This window comes from Nycticebus coucang, chromosome 12 (assembly GCF_027406575.1).
Source record: "Nycticebus coucang isolate mNycCou1 chromosome 12, mNycCou1.pri, whole genome shotgun sequence".
Taxonomy (NCBI): Eukaryota; Metazoa; Chordata; class Mammalia; order Primates; family Lorisidae; genus Nycticebus; species Nycticebus coucang.
Window position 1 is genome coordinate 9964567 of NC_069791.1, and position 21342 is coordinate 9985908.

The following is a 21342-nucleotide window of genomic DNA, read 5'->3' on the forward strand; positions in this document are numbered from 1 at the left end:
CATATTTCACCTTTAATCCTCAAATTTTCTCCTTTTTTTTTTGAGAGACAGATTCTCAACTGTCGCCCTTGGTAGAGTGCTGTGGCATCATGCTTACAGAAACCTCAAACTCTTGGGTTTAAATGATTCTCTTGCCTCAGCCTCCCAAGTACCTGGGACTACAGGCGTCCGCCACAATACCTGACTTTTTGGTTGCAGTTGTCATTGTTAGGCAGGCCCAGGCTGGATTTGAACCCACCAGCTCCAGTGTATGTGGCTGGCACCTTAGCCACTGAGCTACAGGCGCCAAGCCAACTTTTCTTCATTTCATAGATGTAGAAACTGAGGCAGAGAGCACTAAGTAACTTGATCAAGGCCAGAGCTGGGGTAAGCTGATAAGGATGGGACTGGAATGCCAGGTTTGAATGTCAGTTCTCTTTCTTCCTTTCTTGTCTTTGGAATTTAAAAGTCCTCCTGTAGCTGTACCTAATCTTTTCTCTTTCATACCTCCCCTCTTAGACTGTGATAGACTGAAGGGCTTCAACTACAGTAGGAGTCAAGAGCAGATCCAAGGGAAATTTTCCTGTTGAGGTGGAAACCACATGATTCAAAAAATCTAATTCAGTGATTTTAATTTATATAGGTCATAGACCCCTTTGAGAAACTAATATAGCAATAGACCCTAGAAAAATGCACCTCAATTTTTACACAATTACTTCAAAGGATTCACAATTCTTTTCACCAATTTCATCAATGGGCTGAAAGATCATAGAAACACGCCCCACACATATATGCATTTTGTTAAAAGAGACTGTAAAGATTAAATAGTGTCAGATTTGGTGAGTTATCTAATGGCCTTCAAATAAATAGCCATAAAATGCTATTTTCCAAGTTGGATTCTTTTGGTATTTAAAAAAAAGATTAAAGGGATAATGAGCTCTCAAGATGCAGGGGAAGCTAAGTTTCTGATTCAACAAAGCATTACTAGATACCTTTTCTTCCAAATTTCTACTATCAGACACACAAATAGCAAAAAACAAAGCAACACTCCAATGCACTTTTTTCTTTCTTTTACTTACATTAAATACATTGGTAAATCAGCAGTCCATTCTGTTACCACGATTGTTATGTTGGGAGAGGAAGAAAGGCAATTGCTTTCTTAGAAGCAAAAACAAAAACATGATATTTTCCCCCCTTAAAAACCTGACCAGAAGAAAAAAGTAAAGAGCTGGGAAATAAAAAACGAAGATCCCGAGCCCAACAGAGCTCAAAGGAAGGCAGAAGAGCTGGTAGGAAGTAGAGGGAAGGCAGCAGACAGGCCCAGAATCTAAGGCCAATCCTATTCCTATGGGGGTGGGGGAGGGGAGAAGAAGCCTGGGGAAATGGTTTCCCAGCCCCAGGGCAATAAAACATCTTCATTCCTGCTCCACGGGGAAAGCTGCACAGACAAAGAACTTCATTTCTAAGAGACTTAGAGAGCCATCCTAGTTCTTCCACTTGTAAAACAAATGCACTGGGAGGGTTGTGGGTTCTGGAAAAGGAAGGGGAAAATGTACATGTATTCAGGGCCATGGGAACTAAGGCTGCCCCTGGAAAAGGTAGGGAATTGAGGCCAAAGTGGAAGAACCTAAGCTGGGTCCTTCAGAATCTCAGCTTCATGGGATTTCTCAGCTGCTCAGGGATAGAAGACAGTCTATAAGTCAAAAGGGCAGAAAGGTTCCAATTGTAGGTCACTGTGACTTCTATCTTTCCTGAATTTTCCCCAAACTGAGCTAGAACAAGGAGGAAAAAAGAGTTCTCTCTTGCCTTGATGGCTTCCCAAAGACATCCTAAAACTCCTGACGAGGGACACGAAGAGAGGCTAGAAATTTAGAAAGGACCAAGGTCCTCTAATGATAGGAGACAGCTATGAAATACTTCCAGTGCTAGTCATTCTCTGTCCATGGGAACAGGTGGCATGATGCGAGGGGCCACAAGGCGGCCTTTGTGGTACTAGCCCCTAGTGGTACATGAATTAAACCACTGGTTGCATGGGGGGAGAAAAGGGCAGGATGGGGATAAGAATGGAGGGACTAAACTCAAGATATTAACAAAGGAGAAAAGAAATAGCGCCTGATGGGAGGCAGGGAACAGAACAGACTATACAGTGGGAGTAAGACCACACCTATTTACAGGGAAGTAGAAAAGACATGGTAAAGGATACCAAAGTGAAAGTGAACCCTGGGGAAGAACAGATAACTCTTCCCTTTTGCTTGACCCCTTTTTTACTCCCTTACCTTGGCCTGTGCTATTCTGAAATCATTCCTTAGTTGCTCAGTTAATTTCCAGGAAAGGCAAATCTATACTCAAGAGCTAGATTGGCAAGAACATAAGGTTAAGAATCAGAGGTGGAGGAAGCTAACAGTGGAAATTGCGCTTGAGAAGCTGCCACTTGTACTTTTCTCTGTAACTACTCTGAAACCTCACATATACCTCAGATTCCATTTAATTAAAAAGAAGGTAAGAGGGCAAATCAATCTATCAAACCACCATAAAACAAGTATCCCAAATGAATTACCATCAATTAAAGTGCAAATTGCAGAGGGATATGGTGGCTGGGGCTAAGACCATCTAAAGGCCAGAGGGGGGAAAATGTGTATGTATAAATCAGAGGATGGATATCAGAAACTGGACCCTCCTCCAATTGTATCACAGCAGAGCCAAAGACACAGGCAACCAATGAAGATTTCTTTGGAGGACTCTGGGGTCCGATCCTCACTACAGGGGAGAAGCTACCCTAAGAGGCTGGGTGAGGGCCTTGTGCCAACTAGGCCTTGGAAGCATTCTAGAGCCACAGATGACACTGCCTCTCCACCACTACCCAGGGATAAGGGATGACTCCCACACAACATCACTCCCACTTGATGCCTGAGACCTTGCCTCCCCATTCTCACCTCTACCTAGGAATACCCTCCATAGGCTAACTCATGGATACTGCAGTGTTTTCAGATATGTGAAATTCCAACCAAATAAAAACAAAAAAGAAATATTTCCTTACTTTCTCCTGCTCTGAGCTTTATTCTCCCTCAAGGCCCTTTAACATAACTGAACTGGCAACCTCCTTCCTCAGTTCTTGGGTTCACCACCTTCTCCATCCTGGGGAGAAGATGAAAACAGGATCAAGAACAGGGATTGATCAAAGCAGGAGGGGGAAGGGGCAGGAGAAAAAAATGTTTTCTGAAAAAATGGGGAACATTAGGGAAAAGGAGGAAAGATAAGTAGGTCACTGTCTTGTACCTATAATACAAAGTGAAGAAAGTTTGTTTTGGGAGGTAAGTCCTGGGGGTAGTTGAGCCCCAAGCCCCAGAGTAGGGGTAGGAGGCCAGTGGCAACAGCTGCCTGGTGTTGGTTGCTGAAGCGTTAAAAAGTGCCATGACGGAGCTGTCAGGAGGCAGCCCTTGGGAGCCAGGGCTCAGTGTGCTGTTACCATAGGGGCTGTGTGCTGAGGGGTGGGGATGGAGGTTATTTCTTAGCTCTCGTGCTAGCTCCATACTTGTTCACTGATAGCCACCCCTCAGTTGCTACAACACTGGCTCTTGTTCTGCTGGGACTGTTCATGGAGATCCACACCCCGGCTTCGGCCTGCTGCACCCCCCAGATTCTGGGGTTCACTCTTTGGCAACTTCTTAGCTAGAGAAAAAAAGAGAAGGGAACAAAGTATGATAGATTTCACTCAGCCCTCACCCCAAATGTTATTGAGTGGGAGAAAAGTAGGGAGAAAGGGTAAATTCAAGAGATTAAAGAATGTTCTGAAAAGGGGAGGGTTCACTGTTTTCGAACTACACTGAAGACTAGAGGGGCTAGAGCTGCGGCCAAGAATGGAGGTCACAGTAGAAAGTTCAGGTATTTCCACAGACCTAGAATTTTTCAAAGAAGAGACACTCCCACCTATCCTTCATTTGGGTTAATGATAATTTTGCCTATAGTCGAGGGAAAAAGACAGGAAGATCTGAGGCTCCTCTGACCTTACCTATTGCCAGGAAGAGATCATTCACATTCATAGCAGTCTTGGCTGAAGTCTCCATAAACAATAAGCTGTTGTCATCTGCATATGCCTGGGCCTCCTGCAAGAGGTTGGATTTATTTGTATTCAGAACGCAGGATGGGAATAAGTATTGCCTGTCTGTTCCCACATAGCACCTAGAGCTAGGTTCCTTCGCCTTAATTAATGCCCCTGTGAGCCAGTTGGCTCTGGACCCATAATTTAGTAATAACTCCCTCAAGATAAACCCATGTCCACTCAGCCCAACAAACCAATGTCAGGAATCATAGTTAAGGGGGAGAGGGTAAATTGGTGGGGGGCTTTTGGGTTCTGACACTTGAATGGCCCCTTACCTCAAATTTAATTGCTCCCTCCTTCCTGTTTTCACACTGGTACCCCCACAGCTGATACTTCCCTACCCCTCTGCTCTGGAATTTTCTTCTGACTCCTCTAAAATCTCCTGGCTGTCCTTAGGGTCACAGCGTTGCTGTATTTAACTTGGTGTAAAACTGGGGGATGAGACAATGAATGTCCTTAGATGAAGTTTTCAAGGAGGGCTGGTTTGGAAAAAAAGAGGTCCCAGGTACAGAGGGAGCATGTAAGAGACGGACTCTGTGGGCCATCTTACTTCATACTCCACCATGCGCTTGTTGGCTAGGTCAGCTTTATTCCCTGCCAGGGCAATAACAATGCTGGGACTGGCCTGTCGCTGTAGTTCCTTTACCCATGTCTTTGCTCGGGCAAAAGTTTCCTAGGAAAACATGAGGAAGAGAGTGGGAAAACATGAGGAAGAGAATGCCAATCCATATTCATCACATTTATTTATTTATTTATTTGGAGATGGAGTTTCATTATGTCACCCTCGGTAGAGTGCCATGGCATCACAGCTCAAAGCAACCTCAAACTCTTGGGCTTACGCAATTCTCTTGCCTCAGCCTCCCAAGTAGCTGGGACTACAGGTGCCTGCCACAATGCCCAGCTATTTTTTTTATTATTTTTTGAGACAGAGTCTCACTATGTCGCCCTTGGTAGAGTGCTGCGGCGTCACACAGCTCACAACAACCTCCAACTCCTGGGCTTAGGTGATTCTCTTGCCTCAGCCTCCTGAGTAGCTGGGCCTACAGGTGCCTGCCACAACACCCAGCTATTTTTTGTTGCAGTTTGACCGGGGCCAGGTGGCCAGGTTTGAACCTGACACCCTTGGTATATGGGGCCGGCGCCCTACCCACTGTGCCACAGGCGCCACCCAATACCCAGCTATATTTTTGTTGCAGTTGTCATTGTTATTTAGCTGGCCTGGGCTGGGTTCAAACCCGCCAGCCTTGGTGTATGTGGCTGGTGCTGTAACCACTGTGCTATGGGTGCTGACATTCATCATCTTTAAAACCTAGTCTCAAAACTTACCTCTTCTAGGCAGCCTTCCTTCAGTGAAACCATGGGTCTCTAATAATTCATTATCTCTGTTTTCTTGGCATTTGGAAGCATAATTTGTATTTTTACTTGCTATTTCAAGAACCTGTTTTCTCTCCCCCACCTAATTTAATTCCTATAAATATAACCAAGAATAGTCTTCTTAGCCCACTTACCTGATTAGTAATGTCATAAACCACGATTGCAGCTTGGGCACCCCTATAGTACATAGGAGCTAAGCTGTGGTATCGCTCCTGCCCAGCTGTGTCCCAGATCTCAAACTTGACTGTGGTGTCATCTAGACAAACAGATTGGGTGAGGAAGGCCGCTGCGGATAAGAGAATGGAGAGGGGAAAATGTTGTTAAGTGGGAGGATGAATGGTAACACCCTACTCCCCTTCAAAATATCTCTACTCTCACTCTAAGACCAGTCACCACGCAAGCTACTCAGCTACAGGAAAAGGTTTATCATTCTCATGTAAGTCTTGGAACCAGGATTAAGCCTGCCCTTGGCTAGGTACTCCCTGCCAGAAAATTCTCTAGCTAAGGAATGGGGGCATATCATAAACTAAAGAGGGATAGAGAGAAGAACTGGCATTTATACCAGAGTTACCTTTCTAACCAAAATAGAGGAATAACAAATAATGACATAAACTATAAGATTCCAGTAAAAGTTACATCAAGAATTAATTAGCTGGGCACAGCAGAAGGTACTTGTGATCCCAGCTACTCTGGAAGGGGAGGCTGGAGGACTGCTTGAGCCCTCGAGTTCAAGCCTAGCTTGGGCAACGTAGCAAGATCTACTCTGGGGCGGTGCCTATGGCTCAAAGGAGTAGGGCACTGGCCCCATATGCCAGAGGTGGCAGGTTCAAACCCAGCCCTGGCCAAAAACTGCAAAAAAAAAAAAAAAATTTTATTTATCTATTTTTTGAGACAGTCTTATTATGTTGCCCTCAGTAGAGTGCTGTTGTGTCACAGTTCACAGCAACCTTAAACTCTTGGGCTTAAGCGATTCTCTTGCCTCAGCCTCCTGAGTAGCTGGGACTACAGGTACCTGCCACAATGCCTGGCTATTTTTTGGTTGCAGTTGTCATTATTGTTTACCAGGCCCACGCCAGGATTGAACCCACCAGCCTCTGTGTATGTGGCCGGCGCCCTACTCACTGAGCTATGGGCGCTGTAATCCTTTTTATTTTTTTGAGACAGAGTCTCACTTTGTTGCCCTTGATAGAGTGCAGTGGCGTCATAGCTCACAGCAACCTCAAACTCTTGGGCTCAAGTGATTCTCAGCTCCCCAAGTAGCTGGGACTATAGAAGCCCACCCCCACCACAATGCCTGGCTATTTTTATAAATGAGGTCTCACTCTGGCTCAGGCTAGTCTTGAGCCTGTGAGCTCAGGCAATCCACCTGCCTTGGTTTCCCGGAGTGCAAGGATTATAGGTGTGAGCCACTGCACCCAGCCAGCAATTTAATTTTAAAAGTTAAAAAGAATAGAAGATTTTAAAGCTTGATGGTATATCCCACCATCATTAATATTATTTGGCTATTACTTTTTCTTTTTTTTTTTGTAGAGACAGAGTCTCACTGTACCGCCCTCGGTAGAGTGCCGTGGCGTCACACAGCTCACAGCAACCTCTAACTCTCGGGCTTATGCGATTCTCTTGCCTCAGCCTCCCGAGCAGATGGGACTACAGGCGCCCGCCACAACGCCCGGCTATTTTTTTTTTTGTTGCAGTTTGGCCGGGGCCGGGTTTGAACCCGCCACCCTCGGCATATGGGGCCGGCGCCCTACTCACTGACCACAGGCGCTGCCCCTGGCTATTATTTTTTCATATAACCCGCCACAGGTCCAGGAACACATTTCCATGCTGACTAATAAAAAGAGGAAGGAAGAACATGGGAGACCTTATAAAAGATCCTTTATTAAATTAGCACCCTATTTTGGGATAGGGGCAGAGAGAAGGTAGCAGAGGTGGGAAAAGCAGGTGCCCTTTATATATTGTATTAGTTCCAGCCTTAATTTCATCAGGTATGTGCATCAGAATCACCTCAGGAGTTTTTTTTTCAAGACATAGTCTCGCTTTGTCCTCCTTGGTCGAGTGCTGTGGCATCATAGCTCACAGCAACCTCAAACTCTTGGGCTCCAGTGATCCTCCTCTTGCCTCAGCCTCAATAGCTGGGACTACAGATACCCGCCACAATGACCAGCAAGTTTTTTAGAGATAAGGGTCTCTTTCTTGCTCAGGCTGGTCTAGAACTCCTGAGCTCAAGCCACCCGCTTTCATCAGCCTCCCTGAGTGCTAGGATTACAGGAGTGAGCCACCTCGCCCAGCCCACCTAAGGAGTTTTTCCAAACACATATGTCTATACCCTACCTCCAAAACTAATCAGCTTATCTAGGGTGGAGCCCAAGTAGGCAGAGGTTGAAAATGTTCCCCAGGTAATTCTGATATACCCCTATACCAGAGTTGTCACTCTGGGTAGCGTGCTTTGGAGTCACAGCTCACAGCAACCTCCAACTCGTGGGCTTAAGCGATTCTTTTGCCTCAGACTCACGAGTAGTTGGGACTATAGGGGCCCGCCACAACGCCCAGCTATTTTTTGGTTGTTGTTGTCACTGTTTGGCAGGCCTAGGCCGGATTCGAACCCACCAGCTCTGGTGTATGTGGCTGACACCTTAGCTGCTTGAGCTACAGGCACCTCCTACTTTTCTTTTTTTCTTTATAATTTCTTTTGTTTTTATAGGACGTTTTCATTCCTGGGAGAAAAAATAGGACTAAGAGTGTCAGCTCCACAATCATCTCCTAGATCTCCTTTTGAAATTCTTTTCAGGCCTGGTGGGTCCTGTGGCTCAAAGGAGTAGGGCACCGGCCCCATATGCTGGAGGTGGTGGGTTCAAACCCAGCCCTGGCCAAAAACTGCAAAAAAAAAAAGAATTCTTTTTTTTTTTTTGTAGAGACAAGAGTCTCACTGTACCGCCCTCGGGTAGAGTGCTGTGGCGTCACACGGCTCACAGCAACCTCTAACTCTTGGGCTTATGTGATTCTCTTGCCTCAGCCTCCCGAGTAGCTGGGACTACAGGCGCCCGCCACAACGCCCGGCTATTTTTTCTTTTTGTTGCAGTTTTTGGCCGGGGCCGGGTTTGAACCCGCCACCCTCGGCATATGGGGCCGGCGCCCTACTCACTGAGCCACAGGCGCCGCCCAAAAAAGAAATTCTTTTCAGGCCAAGTGCAGAGGCTCAGGCCTATAAGCCCAGTACTTTGGGAGGACTGCTTGGGGCCAGAAGTTTGAGACCAGCCTGGGCAACACAGATGAGACCCTATCTTTACAAAAACTTTAAACAGAGGGTGGTGCCTGTGGCTCACAGGAGTAGGGTGCCATATACAAGTGGTGGGTTCAAACCTGGCCCCCCGGCCAAAAACTGCAAATAAATAAATAAACAGAAAAAATTAGCCAGGTGAGGTAGTGCATGTGTGTTGTTCTAGCCACTTGGGAGGCTGAAGTGAAGGATCACTTGAGCCCAGGAGTTTAATGCTGCAGAGAGCTATGACCATGCCACAGCACTCCAATAGGGACAATAGAACAAGACTCTGTCTCTAAAAAAGAGGAAAAGCAAGTCTAGCCCTTTATCAAGTATTGAACCTCTTCTTTTTCTGAAGTACTCACCTCCAATTGTACTCTCCTGATACTCATGGAACTGCCCTTTCACAAAACGTAATACAAGGCTCGACTTCCCTACTGCAGATTCTCCCAGCAGGACCAATTTGAACTGGCATATTTTGCTGGCCTGGGGCTGCCCATTGGGCCTGGCTGTGCTTCTGCTAGTCATGGCCAGATTATCAGAATGGGAAAGGGTGGAGGGAGGGGGATGCCACAAAGGGGGAAGGGGGAAGGGGAGGGGACTTCCAGGCTTCAACAGTCCTGCAAGAAAAAAAAAAGGGGTAAAATTAGACATAGGTCCATTGAAGCTGCAATTGCTTTTTAAAGGAAGAACGGACTCTTTTCATTTCCTTGCTCCTAGCTCTTGTTATCACCCATCATTGAAAAGTTATACTTCTTTGTGGCAGGTGCCTGTAGTCCCAACTACTCGGGAGGCTGAGGCAAGAGAATCGCCTTAAGCCCAGGAGTTGGAGGTTGCTGTGAGCTGTGACGCCACAGCACTCTACCGAGGGCCATAAAGTGAGACTCTGTCTCTACAAAAAAAAAAAAGAAAAGTTATACTTCTGAGAAGTTCCCAGGCAGCTGATGCCCAGTAGTAAGAATGGGAACAGTAAAGTAAGAACTATCTCTGAAGTAGAGTTTGTCTTATCAAATAATCTCCAACTTTCAAGGGAGCTGAAATAGAAAGCCTGAAAATTGTTGACTTTTTAAATCTCCCATCAATTCCCTACCAGGTCTCAACAGCAAATTGATCAACCTTCACCCTAAACAATATTTCAGATCCAGGCCAGGCGCGGTGGTTCATGCCTGTAATCCTAGCACTTTGGGAAGTTGAGGCAGGTGGACTGCCTCAGCTCACAGGTTCAAGTTATAGCGAGACCCCATCTCTAAAAATAGCTGGGCATTTTAGCGGGCGCCTACAGTCCCAGCTACTTGTGAGGCTGAGGCAAGAGAATTGCTTGAACCCAAGAGTTTGAGGTTGCTGAGAGCTATGATACCCGGGCCCTCTACTGGGGGTGACAAAATGAGACTGTCTCCAAAATAAAAAGAAAAGAATATTCAGATCCATACAAAGGTATCCTAGATCCACAGTAACTTTTTGGCTGACATGGGAGGATCATTTGAGCTAAGGAGTTCAGAGATCAGCCTGAGAAGAGCGAGACCCTGTCTCTAAAAATAGCCAGGCATTATGGTGGGTATCTGTAGTCCCAGCTACTCAGGCATGAGCCACCGTGCCCAGCCAAAAAGAGTTTTCTAAGGAAAAATAAAAAACCCCAAATTTAAATTAATTGGTCTATGACATCCGAACTTCTAGGAAAATGAGTCAGTATTAATTAGCTTCTTAACCACTGGTCACATTTAACTGTTCTTCAACCTCAAATTTTTAGAGCTACATTTTTCTTTTTTTTTTTTTTTGTAGAGACAGAGTCTCACTTTACTGCCTTCAGTAGAGTGCCATGATGTCACAGGACTCACAGCAACCTCTAGCTATTGAGCTTCAGCGATTCTCCTGTCTCAGCCTCTAGAGCAGCTGGGACTACAGGCGCCCGCCACAACGCCCGGCTATTTTTTGGTTGCAGTTCAGCCGGGGCTGGGTCTGAACCCACCACCCTCCGTATATGGGGCCAGCGCCCTACTCACTGAGCCACAGGCACAACCCTAGAGCTACATTTTTCAAAATGTTGGCTCTTAAGCCAACAGTGACCTTAAAATCACTTGATGGTTCATGCCTGTAATCCTAGCACTCTGGGAGTACTAGGACTGCTTGAGCTCAGGAGTTTGAGATCAGTCTGAGCAAGAGGGAGACCCTGGTCTCTATAAAACTACTGGTCATTGTGGCAAGCACCTGTAGGGGAGGCTGAGGCGAGAGGATCTCTTAAGCCTAGGAGTTTGTGGTTGCTGTGAGCTATAGATGCCCATACACTATACCCAGGGTAACAAAGTGAGATTCTGTCTCAAAAACAAAAAAAAAAAAAAAAAAAGAAAAGAATCATTTTTAGGCTAGGTGTAGTGGCTCAGGCCTATAATCCTAGCACTTAGGGAGGCTAAGGCAGGAGGATCACTTAAGCCCAGGAGTTTTGAGACTAGCCTGGGCAAAACATTGAGGCACCATCTCTCCAAAACATAGGAAAATGAGCTGGGGTGGTGGCACATGCCTGTAGTCCCAGATATTCAGGAATCTGAGGCAAGAGGATTATCAGAGCCCAGAAGTTTGAGGCTGCAATGAGCTTTTATGACACCATTGCACTCTAGCCCACAATAGAGTAAGACCCCATCTAACAAAAAAAAAAAAAAAAAATCATTTTGGGGCAGTGCCTGTGGTTCAAAGGAGTAGGGCGCTGGCCCCATATGCCAGAGGTGGCAGGTTCAAACCCAGCCCCGGCCAAAAACTGCAAAAAATTAAAAAAAAATCATTTTGCAAAAAATGTTTCATTTGTACATGTATGTGTATTTTACACGCACCGAATTATGATCATGTAATTTTATTTTTTGAGAGAGAGTCTCACTCTGTCATCCTGGGTAGAGTGCTGTGAAACTACAGCTCAAAGCAACCTCAAACTTGTGGGCTAAAGAGACCTTGCCTCAGCCTTCTGAGTAGCTGAGACTACAGGCATGCGCCACAACACTTGGCTAATTTTTCTATTTTAGTAGAGACAGGGTCTCGCTCTTGCTCAGGCTGGTCTCAAACTCCTGAGCTCAAGTAATCTACTCACCTCAGTCTTCCAGAGTGGCAGGATTACAGGCTTGAGCCACCTTGCCTGGCTGATATAATTTTTTAAATTATGAGTCATGGTCAAAAAATGTTTAAAAAACACTGCTTTGATTAGTCCAGTGTTGTGGCAGGTGCCTGTAGTACCAGCTACTTGGGATATTGAGCCAGGAGGCGCACTTGAACTCAGGAATTTGAGGTTTAATCTAATGCAACGGCACTCTGGCCTGAAGAACAGCATGAGATTCTGTCTCAAAATGACAACAATAAAATAATATAAAGAATTAAAAAAAGCTTTATTTAAACAAAACAAAACAAAGCAATGCTTTGGAGAGGCCTGACATGAAAAGATGTATAGCAGGGATAGAAGAAAGTTAGTCTCTGACAACCTACTTACTACTAAAGCATTTCCATTTAAAATTCAGATGAAGGCTGAATGATGAGTTCTCCAGAGGTCAGAGGATTTCCCAACCCTGCTACTAAAGTGAGAGAGCAGTTATGAAAGTGGGAAGAGGGCGGCGCCTGTGGCTCAGTCGGTAAGGTGCCGGCCCCATATACCGAGGGTGGAGGGTTCAAACCCGGCCCCCGCTGAACTGCAACCAAAAAATAGCCGGGCGTTGTGGCGGGCGCCTGTAGTCCCAGCTACTCGGGAGGCTGAGGCAAGAGAATCACTTAAGCCCGGGAGTTGGAGGTTGCTGTGAGCTGTGTGATGCCACGGCACTCTACCGAGGGCCATAAAGTGAGACTCTGTCTCTACAAAAAAAAAAAAAAAAAAAGAAAGTGGGAAGAGCCAACTAAGACGCAGACAGTCTCATGTAGGGCTTTCAGTTGTTCTCTGCTTTGCCATTTACCCCAATGTGGTCATAGGCTATTCCTTTTGTCTTTCTGAGCCTCAGCTTCCTTATCTATAAGAATCTCTGGGAAAGAAGGGGATTGGTGAAAGCAGCAAAGGGCAGAATTTGAATCCTCTTCCAAACTTCTGCTGACATTTAAGAAACGTGCCCATTTGCTATCTATTGTGAACGTATCCTGCTTTGTAAACTTGCTTATTCTGTAAGCCTATTTTTCTTTTCTCTTTTTTTTTTTTTTTGAGACAGAGCCCATCAATGTCAGTTGATGGGCTACCCATTTCTAAATTTTAATTTTTAATCTCCTGTTTATAAGGGTATCATTTTTTTAATGTGATAATTAGACTCTCAAAAGATCAGAGGTACAGGGTGGTGCCTGTGGCTCAGTAGGTAGGGTGCCGGCCCCATATGCCAAGGGTGGCGGGTTCAAACCCAGCCCCGGCCGAACTGCAACCAAAATATAGCCGGAAGTTGTGGCGGGTGCCTGTGGTTCCAGCAACTCAGGAGGCTGAGGCAAGAGAATCGCCTAAGCCCAGGAATTGGAGGTTGCTGTGAGCAGTGTGACACCACAGCACTCTGTGAGGGCAATAAAGCGAGACTCTTTCTATACAAAAAAAAAAAAAAAAAAAAAAATCAGAGGAACAGAAATGAAATAACATATCTAAGATTCGATTGATTTTTCCCTCATTCTGGTGGTGATCTTTCTAAGAACTGACAATGGGCAAATGGCCCATTCAAAAAGCAAAAAAATAAACAAAGCAAATCAGTTAAGTTATATGATGAGTACTACCTTCTTCCAACCTGAGGCAAAAAAAGGAGATAGAGAAGGTTATTCTTTTTTTTTGTAGTTTTTGGCCGAGGCTGGGTTTGAACCCGCCACATCCTGCATATGGTGCTGGCAGCCTACTCCATTGAGCCACAGGCACTGCTCCGAGGTTATCCTTCCCCTCAACCCTTTCAGTTTAGAAGAGAGGAAATCAGATTTAACTCCCTTAGAAGTGCAGACTCACAAGAATGATTTATCAAATGATCCATTAACTAGGGAAGATTGAGTGAGGCCTGACTATAGGTCAGTGCACTGGATGAGTGGGTTGGGGATGGAGGATGATCTCTAGTGCAGGCAAGCAGGCATGATACAAGAGGTCTCTTAGTCTGTCAATCACAGATACAGCAAGACTCTATATCTCAGACTGCCTTCCACTTGCTACCTTTGAATCCCTATGCCATGTACCCAATACATATGAAGCCTCCAAAAGTCAATCACCTATCGATAGAGACGGAGTTCCCAGTATATATAGCCACTGGAATCCAATGCAGTCCCAAATGTCAGCCCTTTAAGGTCAGTTAGCCAGATAAGAGCCAGTCTAGAGGTCATCTAGTCCAGTCTCTATATTTTACAGGTGAGGAAACTGAGGCACATAAAATTATTCAACTTGTCAGGTGTTACCACACAGTCAGCTGCTAAGTAGCATATGTGGGACTCCTAGTCAAGTCCTTCTGCCTCTTTTTTATCATCACACCTTTTTTTTTTTGGCCGGGGCTGGGTTTGAAGCCACCACCTGTGGCATATGGGACCGGCACACTACTCCTTGAGCCACAGGCACCGCCCTCATCACATCTTTTTTTTTTTTTTTTAAGAAACAGAGTTTCACTTTATTCCCCTCGGTAGAGAGCCATGGCATCACAGCTCACAGCAACCTCCAGCTCTTGGGCTCAAGCAATTCTCTTGCCTCAGCCTCCCGAGTAGCTGGGACTACAGATGCCCACCACAATGCCCGGCTATTTTGTTGTTGCAGTTTGGCCTGGGCTGGGTCTGAACCCACAACCCTCGGTATATGGGGCCGGCACCCTACTCACTGAGCCACAGGGGCCGCCTACCATCACACCTCTTAAGGAAACAGGAAATGATGAATTCTGAAGAGGGTACCAGGACTGGATCAAGAGCTTAGACTGGATAGAGTTTCTGCCTTTATTTGGTTTAGGTAATTACTTCCTTGGGGGCTAAAATCAAGTTAGGAAGACCAGGATTTCCCTGGGAACTGGAATCCAGTCCCATATCCTTCACTCTTCTCTAGAGGGTCTTGATCACCTTGCCAGGAAAGTTAGAATAGAAGCAATTCAATAGGAGGCAATAGGGAAATACTCAGCAACTTTTGCACGATTCAGCAGGCCCTGGGAGTAATTTGAGAGATTCATTAAGTAGCGGAAGATAGGGTAGAAGCCAGTAAATACCTTCATCTCCCCTTCAACTTTGTTTAGACCTAAATCACCAAAATCTTGAACTGACAGTTCCACTACTTGGCTCAGCTCTTTCATTGTAGGTATTTTTTGTTGTTGTTTTGAAGAGACAAAGTCTTGCTATATTACCCAGGCTGGTTTCAAACTCTTAAACTCCTGGGCTCAAACAATCCTACTGAGTAGCTGGGACTATCGGTGCACACCACCAAGCCTCACTTCTTTCATTGTTTTGATCCAAAGTTATCCAATGAGTCACTGGATTAAATAAGAGTCCTTCCACTCCTCACCCTCTGCCTTATATCTGTCCAAGAGGCATAAAGCTTACTTATCTCTTATCAGCATAGTAGTATAAGCTCCCTATTATTGACCTAGGAAAGATTGGAACGTCCTTTCCTACTTTGCCTAGCAAAATCCTAAAGTATCCCATTAGGCCAAGTTCAAATGTTACTTCTGTGGAATTGCATAATTATCCTCTCACCCCAGTAGAATTCATCACTGCATCTTCTAGTGCCCCATAAGGTCCCATAGTATTGAGACTGTACTTCTCACTCTGGGAGGCTGAGGCAGGTGGATTGCTTGAGCTCAGGAGTTCAAGGCCAGCCCGACCAAGAGCAAGACCCTGTCTCCACTAAAAATATAAAAACTAGCCAGGCAATGTGACTGGTGCCTGTAGTCCAATCTACCGGGAAGGCTGAGGAAGAGGATTGCTTAAGCCCAAGAGTTTGACTGTGAACTATCATGCCACAGCACTCAGGATGATGGAGTGGGACTATCTCAAAAAACAAGCAAACAGGCTCAGCGCCCATAGCACAGTGGTTACGGCACCAGCCACATACCCCAAGGCTGACGGCTTCTAACCCAGCCCAGGCCAGCTAAAAAGCAACAATGGCAACTGCAACAAGAAAATAATGAGCTGGGTGTTGTGGCAGGCACCTGTAGTCCCTCACCTTGGGAGGCTGAGGCAAGAGAATTGGTTGAGCCCAAGAATTTGAGGTTGCTGTGAACTGTGACACCATGGCACTCTACCAAGGGTGACTCTATCTCAAAACCCGCCCCCCCCGCCAAAAAAAAACAAGCAAGCAAACAACAAACTGTACTTCTATCATAGCATTTATCACATTATATGAATTGTATCTGTCTGCTTAACTATGAACTTCTTAAAAAGTAGGACTTTTTTTTTTTTTTTGTAGAGACAGTCTCAGTTTATGGCCCTCGGTAGAGTGCAATGGCATCACACAGCTCACAGCAACCTCCAACTCCTGGGCTTAAGCGATTCTCTTGCCTCAGCCTCCCAAGTAGCTGGGACTACAGGCGCCCGCCACAACGCCTGGCTATTTTTTGGTTGCAGTTCAGCTGGGGCTGGGTTTGAACCCGCCACCCTCGGTATATGGGGCCGGCGCCCTACCAACTGAGCCACAGGCGCCGCCCGACTTTTTTTTTTTTTTTTTTTTTTTAAATGACATCTTAGGTCTTCAGAGCTGAGCATAATGCCTACTCCCTAAAAGGTTCTCCCCAAATTAAAGGTAACTACTCCTAGGCTGGGCATAGTGGCTCACGCCTGTAATCCTAGCATTCTAGGAGGCTGAGGTGCACGTTCAGCTCAGGAGTTTGAGACCTGCCTGAGCAAAAGTGACATAGGGTCTCTACTAAAAATAGAAAGATTAGCCAGGCATTGTGGCAGATGCCTGTAGTCCCAGCTAGTTGGGAAGCTGAGGCAGGAGATCACTTGAATCCAGGAGTTTAAGCTGCTGTGAGCTAGGCTGATGCCACAGCACTCTAGCCTGGGTGACAGAGTAAGACTATGTTTCAAAAAAAAAAAAAAAAAAAGAAGTTTAGTAATCTTGCTTCCTTCTCCTCTCCCAGTTAACTCCTCCTCTTCTGTGCCATCTGGATACATCTTCCACAGTTTCATTTGGGAATGTTTTTAATAGAGAACTCATTCTCTCCTTGGCCCCTTTGTGATCTCCTTTGGATGAAGGGCCCCCCTGGGACATAGCCCACAAGGTACTGTTGCAACTCACATGGGCCAACTGCTTTTCCTGTCATCGGTTACCATGCCTCAGATGGCCTAATCACACCCAGTATGTGGCCCTCCCACCCAAACGCTTAGGAAAATGTAGCTTAAAAAAAAAAAAAAAGTTTCCTGATTTTCAGTTAATGTTAAGTGTTCAAAAAGCTTTGGGGCTTGGAGCTTGTGGCTCAAGCGGCTAAGACGCCAGCCACATACACCAGAGCTGGCAGGTTTGAATCCAGCCTGGGCCTGTCAAACAACGACAACTACAATCAAAAAATAGCTAGGCATTGTGGCAGGCGCCTGAAGTCCCAGCTACTTGGGAGGTGGAGACAGGAGACTCGCTTGAGCCCAGGAGTTGGAGGTTGCTGTGAGCTGTGATGCCACCACACTCTACCCAGGGCGACAGCTTGAGGCTCTGTTTCAAAAAAAAAAAAAAAAGCTTTGGATCATTATCTATTCATTCACCACTTGAGAAACACAAGAAAGGAATTTCTATCACCACAGAGCCAGGAGAAACTCTGAAAATGTACCTACTACCCTTAACAGAAGCTATAACCTTGCCCAGAAATCTGCACACACTTTGCTCACCTGGGTGGCTCCTTATTCAGCTCAGTTACTATTCAGTCAATAACTAAATTTTTCCTAAAATACTTGTGGGAAGTGGGAGTGTAATAGGTAGGATTCTACGGTATGTTTCCTCCCAAAGTGCTGTCACATTTTCTTAAGTTCACTGTCTCACACTTTGGTTACTTTCCAATTTGAAATGTTTTAGGATAAGGGAGCAAACTGAACACTTGCTTCTCCCATCCTATGCCTCCTTCTCAGAAGTCAAATTCCTATAAATGCACACAAACAAGCAAATTATAGAAGAACAATCCTTGGTCCTAGGTAAAATAAGTTAGAACATAGGTATTTTCTGTAGTAGGGACTGTCCAGGAAAAAAAAACAAAAAGAATATGAGGTGTGACTTCAAGCACAACAGGAAAGCTCGCTTCTCCATAATATTTTTGCAACTCTAGGTCTATGTTTGAAATTCCATATTCATGATTCAACTCCTTAACTCCCTCTTAAGATATAAAAACTCTTAGAAGGTAACTAAAAAAAAAAAAATAAATAAAATAAAAAACTCTTAGAAGAATTAATACAAGGCTGGGCGAGGTGGCTTACCTGTAATCCTAGCACTCTGGGAGGCTGATGTGGGTGGACTGCCTAAGCTCACAGGTTTGAGACAAACCTGAGCAAGTGTCTAAAAATAGCTCGGCATTGTGGAGGGCACCTGTAGTCCCAGCTACTCAGTCTTAGCTACTCAGAGGCTGAGACAAGAGAATCGCTTGAGCCCAAGAGTTTGAGGTTGCTGTGATGCTATGACATCATGGCACTCTGCTGAGGACAACAAAGTGAGACTCTGTCTCAAAAAAATAAATAATAATAATTAATACAAACTAGCTGAGCATTGTGGTGGGTGCCTATAGTCTCAGATACTCAGAGGGTTGAGGCAAGAGGATTGCTTGAGCCCAACAGTTTGAAGTTGCTGTGAGCTAAGATGACTCGCTCCATGGCACTCAATACCAGGGAGGCAGAGTGAGACTCTAGTTTCAAAAAAAAAAAAGTTAATACTTTAAGTGACCATATGTTATTTACACCTTAATATGGAGCAGATCCTCTACTGAAGGTAAGCTTTGATTAAGGGGAAGGTAGAAAAATCACAAAAGGATGTACAGAAGAAATGGAATATGACTGGAGGTTAGAAAATGGCAAAGACTGGAGAGGATTAAAACACACACACACTACCTATATAATTTTCTCTTAGAACTGGCTTTGCAGGTGAGAGAAGTTCCTTGGGGACACAACTGAGATTTCTTTTTTTTTTTTTTTTTGAGACAGAGCCTCAAGCTGTCACCCTGGGTAGAGTGCTGTGGCGTCACAGCTCACAGCAACCTCCAACTCCTGGGCTCAAGCGAGTCTCCTGCCTCCGCCTCCCAAGTAGCTGGGACTACAGGCGCCCACCACAACGCCTAGCTATTTTTTGGTTGCAGCCATCATTGTTGTTTGGCGGGCCCAGGCTGGATTCGAACCCGCCAACTCAGGTGTACGGGGCTGGAGCCTTAGCCGCTTGAGCCACAGGCGCCGAGCCACAGCTGAGGTTTCTGATGAGTTCTATACAAAGGCTAGACACATCAGAGGACTTCTAATGCCAATAAGGACAAATTTAATTAATAAGGTGATAGTATGAAATGCCCCAGCTGTACTCTGACTCTAGAGATTTCAAATTCCTTGGTTTAGCAGAGATGAAGCAAAATGATTCACCTTAATGTTTCTTTCCTACCCGTAAAAGAGAAAGAAGTTTTGTCCATTATTTGGTCATTTCCTAGGATGTCCAACACACAACTAAGGTGTGTGTATGTGTGTGTATACTGACAAAGGTGAATGACAACTAACAGTACAACCCTCTGCTTTTCTGAATTTAATAGAAGACAAAATGAACTGAGAAAGGAGCACAGTAAATAACAGACTATCATCACAGAAGAAATAACTGTGGAAAGAATGAGACTAGAGTTTGGTGAGAACATGAACACAGAATTGCCTTTGGGTGGCACATCCCCCAAAGCAAAGCAAGATTGGTCTGATCTGCTGTTTCTGATCCCTGACTTTCTTAAATATGAGTGATATACGTGTGGGAGGATTTACACTTTTTATGCTTCTGTATAGCTTAAATATTTAAAAATATGTACATATTATTTTCGTAATTAAGAAATGTAATGATAAAAAACATTGACATAGAATAGGAAAATGAAAAAGTACAAGGCAAATCCAAAAAGCTCCAAACTATGGGAGACTAAGAAGGTTAGCAGACTACTAAAAATATAGGGAGAAGGGGACTCCACTCCTCTGCTTTAGTAAGTCATCCTCTTTTTACTCATCCCCTCCCCCAGATACCTCACAGTTTGACACAACTTTCTAATAAGCAGAGAAATCTAGGCTCCTGAAGAAGTAGACAAAGAATAAGGAGTGATGCCAACCTTTTGGAATGAAAATTTTCACCCTTCCTCTGCGATATCACCTCACAGTTCCAGGCCTGGCTAATTCCATTACCTGCCTGAGAAATACCAGAAAAGTTGCACCAACTAAGATGAGAAGATCTCTTGATGGTTGAGGAGCTTGAAGCCCCTTTCCCATGCAGATAATGAAATCATTCCTCACTGCTAAGGTCACACATACGGTATTCACTACAGACCACGCTGTTAAGTGGGAAAGTGGACAAACATCCCCCAAATCTAACTTCTTATGTCTTTCACAGGACGTAAAGCAGTATGAGAAAAAACAGACTGCAGTACCCACCAGCTAAGAGGTCAAGAGAAAGTGCACAGGCTGAGTCTGGAGCAGCCAACAGTTAAAGAAAAAAATTAATTTACTTTCATCTTCATTCCTTCCCCAGGAGTACCCCCAAAACTTCCAATTACCACATCAAAGCACTAAAGGGAACAAAAGAATGAGCACTCCCGACCCAGAGCCCATAGTCTAGCTTACCCTTCACCATTCCCAGAAGCGCCCATACCTGACACCGGGCCCTGCCATTTCACCAATTATCTTAGTTATCTAAGTTTAGCAAAGCTTCCTTCGTTTTCCCCGTTCTCCCTCACTAACTCAAAGCCCCTTCAACACTCCAGTCCCTTTAGTCTGTAGAATAGCCACTTTCCCTGAAAATAATGCCTTTTTACCCACCTAAAGGCCCTTCCAATTGGACAACTCTCTCGGGAGGCCCAACCCCGTTTACCGTCGGGGCCCGGGCGTCAGGTTTGACCCCTCCTCACTTCGGGGCAAATGGGCTTACCTCACCCGCTGCCCGGTCCCGGTCCCCAGCTCCTCCCTCCTCGGCGCTGCTTAATGAGGCCTGCCCCTGCCCTCACACAGCTCCAGGCCTCCGGCTCCCGGTCCCCAGCACAGCCGCCGCCAGAATCGAACCGCCTCCCCGACTCACCAACTTCGGGGTCCCAGCCCGCCCGGTTCCCTCCTCAGCGCCCCCATTAGGCCTGCTGGGGCCCGGCCCCCTTCTCCCCTCTCCAGCGGGCCACTCTAACACCTTGCTTAGGCCCAGACCCGCCTCCGCTCTCAGGCCAGGCCAGACTCATCTCCAGGGCGCCTACGACCCAGTCCTTAGGGCTCCGCCAGCTCGGTACCTGGGGATCCGTCTCCCCCGTCGGCCCCAAGCCTGTGTTGAACAAACAGCTGCAGCTCAACCAAACTCCTGCCCCTCCTTCTAACCCGCGCCCTGGGCGGGGGCTCCAGCCAATAGCTCGATTACCCGCCTACCATCGAGGGTGGGCTATATGTTCACTCATCCGCCAATCCTCCGGAGAAAGGCGGGTCTTTTTGGGCGCTGTCACTAACAAGTAGGAGCAAGGGCCTAGACTGGCGAGACCCGAAACCAATAGATGGAGAGAAAGCTTGAAGATGGACA

At 45.7% G+C, this 21342-nt stretch overlaps 1 protein-coding gene across 2 annotated transcripts; it reads right to left on the reverse strand.

Moving 5' to 3' along the window:
- Positions 1 to 1045: 1045 nt before the first annotated feature.
- On the reverse strand, positions 1046 to 21155 carry RAB5B (RAB5B, member RAS oncogene family). Of its 2 annotated transcripts, none has more exons than XM_053554351.1 (6): positions 21062 to 21155; positions 9080 to 9334; positions 5587 to 5738; positions 4629 to 4751; positions 3989 to 4082; positions 1046 to 3648 (listed from the first exon to the last, which is right to left on the reverse strand). In XM_053554351.1, the coding sequence occupies exons 2-6, from the start codon at positions 9240 to 9242 to the stop codon at positions 3533 to 3535; spliced, it is 648 nt and encodes a 215-aa protein (XP_053410326.1). In that variant the 5' UTR covers positions 9243 to 9334; positions 21062 to 21155; the 3' UTR covers positions 1046 to 3532. The 2 variants fall into 2 exon arrangements, with proteins under 2 accessions (XP_053410326.1, XP_053410327.1); XM_053554352.1 differs by lacking the exon at positions 21062 to 21155 and adding an exon at positions 20716 to 21054.
- Positions 21156 to 21342: the final 187 nt, after the last annotated feature.